The following is a 3,167-nucleotide window of genomic DNA, read 5'->3' on the forward strand; positions in this document are numbered from 1 at the left end:
AAGAATAAACTTCTAAATTATTATTATTATTATTATATAATAAATAATTATAATTAAGAAAAGTTATACATATACATATAATTATCCCCAAAATAAAATTATTTAATTGTTTGAACATGAATAGAAAATAAAGATGATTGATTAATAAATATTGACTAATAAATATATTGATTATTGATTATTAAATTAAAAATATCAAATATAAATTTCTGATAAGATTTGGTTTTGTGATAATGATATAAATTGAAGTAGTGAGAATATAAAACTAAAATTTATATTAATATATTCATTCTTTTCTCTTATAATATTATTTATATTAGAAGTTATTTATAAAAAAAAAAAAAACATAATAATTAACTTTAATATTAAATAATTTACATAATTAATTGACTTATTATTAGAATAAATTTACCTATTCAAACAAAATCTAATTAATTATGAAATTAATAAAAAAGAAAACGATAATAATATATAAATATATTTTATTAAAAATATTATATATTTAATATTTTTAATCAGACTTCTATAAATTATAATTAAAAATGACCTTTTTTTTTCTAAATAATTGTAAATAATAATTTAATAATTAATTATTAATATTAAAAAAAGAAAAAAAAATTACTAAATTATATTTATTTATATAAAAATTTAAAAATTTAATTATATATAATAAATAATAGTAGTAAATAATTAAAATGTGTTTATATAATTATGAGATCAAAAACAGAAAAAAAAAAGTTATAACTGTAAATTAAATATCTCCTGTTTGTTATACCATAAACACTAATTTATGCTACTATAAAACGGAACATATCCTTTTACTTATAAATATACCCAGAAATATAATTGAATATCAATCATGGATCTATATGAATAGTAATAATAAATTATTCAACATTATCAATAAGAATATATATTTACTTCTCTTACCTTTATATGATTGCCTTTATTGATATATTTAACTATTAGCTGCTTGTAAATTTCTTACTAGATCTTCTTTACTAGAAATTCTCCTTCTTAAATTTTCTTGGTATTCCATAGCCATTTTTATACGTTGTAATAACCTCTTACAAAAATCTTCTATTGTTTGGGGAAGATGTAACCCCTCACATTCAGCCCTCCATATTTCCGTTTTTCTATCTAGTAAAAGACTAACTTTACTAAATTGACCGTATAATAATTCAAGTTCTAGTTTGTGTTGTGAGATGGGGTCATCATTTCCATTAGGATTTTGATTGGCAGCTGTTAATTTTAAAAAAGAATTCCTTTGAATAACTATAGATATTCTCAATATATTTATATTGTATAGAAAATGAAAAAAAGAAAATACTAATAGGAAACAAGATGTTGATCTCATAGACTGCTACAATAATAGTAGATATAATTATGTAAGGAAAAAGTTAATCCTTATTTAAAAATATTTCCATTTAATGACAAATTCAATGAGAATATTAATATCAAATTAGATAGATAATAGACTCAGACACAATAATTGTAATAATCTGTTGAGTATAATTAATTTCACATGTATTTTGGATTTTTTTTGAATTTTTGTTAACAATTGAATAGATAATATTAATTTTAATTGTATAAATTCAATAATTTACTATAATAATACCTTCTATTTACTTTAAAATAATTATAAATTATCTGGTAGAACTATAAGATTTATTCAATCTAATTTTTCTTTTCTTTCTTATATTTGTAATTGTTTAGATTTTTATTTTATTCTATTTGGTTAAATATTAATAGTGATGTTGAATTTAGGATTTAATAATAGTAAAAAATATTAGGGTCAATAATGAATTGGGATTGATCTGGGATGATTATATATAATATTAGATAAATTTCAAATATAATCATATTTATTTAATATAATTTAATTAAATATTAATATTGATTAATATCTAGGTTATAATAAATAAATAAAATATGAATAATGTATTAACTTAGATTATGTGAAATTATTATTTGTTAATTATATAATTGGATTACTTTGTTGGCCAAAATGATTTGATTTATATTTATTTAATAATATATCTTGTAGAATTGAATTATATATGAATTAAAATAAATGAAAGATTTGATAATACATATAGATATATTTAAATTTGGATTTGGATTTTTATAAAAAAAAAGTTTAATAATCACGATTTATTTTTAATATTACCCATTATATATTAGGATAAATTAAATTATTTAATTTTAAACTTAGTTGATTAAATAATAACTATTATAAAATTAGAATTATACTCAAGATAAAACTACTTTTAAATATAATTTTGGTAATAAAATATTGAAATAATAAAAATGAATATTAATATTTATTTTAAATAATATAATCAAGTGATTTATAAATATGTAGTCCTTCAGAAATGTAATTAGTATTTATAATATATATTATCTATACTAAAAAATATTTAATAAGATCTTTCACTAGAAAAATTTAATACATTTACAACATAAACTTGTTTATTGACTTATGTACGATTCGGAATTACTACAAAATATAGTAAGCAATCTTCACAATCTAGTATCGTAACTAGAACCTAAAAAAGATTCCTGTAATTCCTTTAATTGACTCTTTAACTGCTCTAGCTCAGCTCTAATTTTACTAATTTCTTCTTTAGTCTTTTTACATCTCTTTCTTAAATTACGACCATTATAGTCTTCTGTACAATTACCAGACCAAAATAACAGATAACCCCTAAGTTGCTCTTCTAATTCCTTAATCTTTTCTTTTAAATCCTTTATTTTAAGGAGCATTAGTCTAGGTTCATTACTTCCAGCTCTTAATCTGATAAATGAAGTAAACTTTTGGTTAAAATATCTAGGAGAGATATCATTATCAGACAATGTAATAAAACAAGCACAAAAAACAAATATTAAAATATTTACTAATAACTTCCTCATTTTAAAATTTGTGACTAAAAATTGTTATGAATTATTAATTGATCACTGGGACTAGACTTATGCATCTAAGTAATAGATCAAAGAATCTAATATTTTAAGTGGATAAACAATTTTAGATATCTCATTGATTATATCATAATTTATTTAATATATTTGTTCTTATTATTTATATATTTAATTTTAAGATCTAGATCTTTAAATGATCAAATAAAAATATAATTAGTATTTAGGAATTTTAAAGTGGTTATAATTGG

The 3,167-nt window shown here is 18.5% G+C and overlaps 2 protein-coding genes across 2 annotated transcripts, besides 11 other annotated features; both read right to left on the reverse strand.

Annotated features, from left to right (window-relative positions):
- The first annotated feature begins 16 nt into the window (after nucleotides 1-16).
- Nucleotides 17-36: a microsatellite.
- Nucleotides 37-57: a sequence feature (AT_rich).
- An 83-nt stretch (nucleotides 58-140) lies between these two features.
- Nucleotides 141-209: a sequence feature (AT_rich).
- A 47-nt stretch (nucleotides 210-256) lies between these two features.
- Nucleotides 257-411: a sequence feature (AT_rich).
- A 17-nt stretch (nucleotides 412-428) lies between these two features.
- Nucleotides 429-713: a sequence feature (AT_rich).
- Nucleotides 714-958: 245 nt separating this feature from the next.
- On the reverse strand, nucleotides 959-1,357 carry CMU_004710 (uncharacterized protein; the record flags this gene model as incomplete). The annotated part of the gene is made up of 1 exon (XM_002142923.1): nucleotides 959-1,357. One exon carries the CDS (start codon nucleotides 1,355-1,357, stop codon nucleotides 959-961), a length of 399 nt encoding a protein of 132 aa, XP_002142959.1.
- Nucleotides 1,358-1,569: 212 nt separating this feature from the next.
- Nucleotides 1,570-1,650: a sequence feature (AT_rich).
- Nucleotides 1,651-1,825: 175 nt separating this feature from the next.
- Nucleotides 1,826-1,988: a sequence feature (AT_rich).
- Nucleotides 1,989-2,016: 28 nt separating this feature from the next.
- Nucleotides 2,017-2,113: a sequence feature (AT_rich).
- An 8-nt stretch (nucleotides 2,114-2,121) lies between these two features.
- Nucleotides 2,122-2,343: a sequence feature (AT_rich).
- A 42-nt stretch (nucleotides 2,344-2,385) lies between these two features.
- Nucleotides 2,386-2,427: a sequence feature (AT_rich).
- A 96-nt stretch (nucleotides 2,428-2,523) lies between these two features.
- Nucleotides 2,524-2,913, reverse strand: CMU_004720 (uncharacterized protein; the record flags this gene model as incomplete). Its single annotated transcript, XM_002142924.1, has 1 exon — nucleotides 2,524-2,913. The coding sequence occupies one exon, from the start codon at nucleotides 2,911-2,913 to the stop codon at nucleotides 2,524-2,526; it is 390 nt and encodes a 129-aa protein (XP_002142960.1).
- A 127-nt stretch (nucleotides 2,914-3,040) lies between these two features.
- Nucleotides 3,041-3,097: a sequence feature (AT_rich).
- Nucleotides 3,098-3,167: the final 70 nt, after the last annotated feature.

Source organism: Cryptosporidium muris, genomic scaffold (assembly GCF_000006515.1).
Source record: "Cryptosporidium muris RN66 scf_1106632373473 genomic scaffold, whole genome shotgun sequence".
Classification (NCBI taxonomy): domain Eukaryota; phylum Apicomplexa; class Conoidasida; order Eucoccidiorida; family Cryptosporidiidae; genus Cryptosporidium; species Cryptosporidium muris.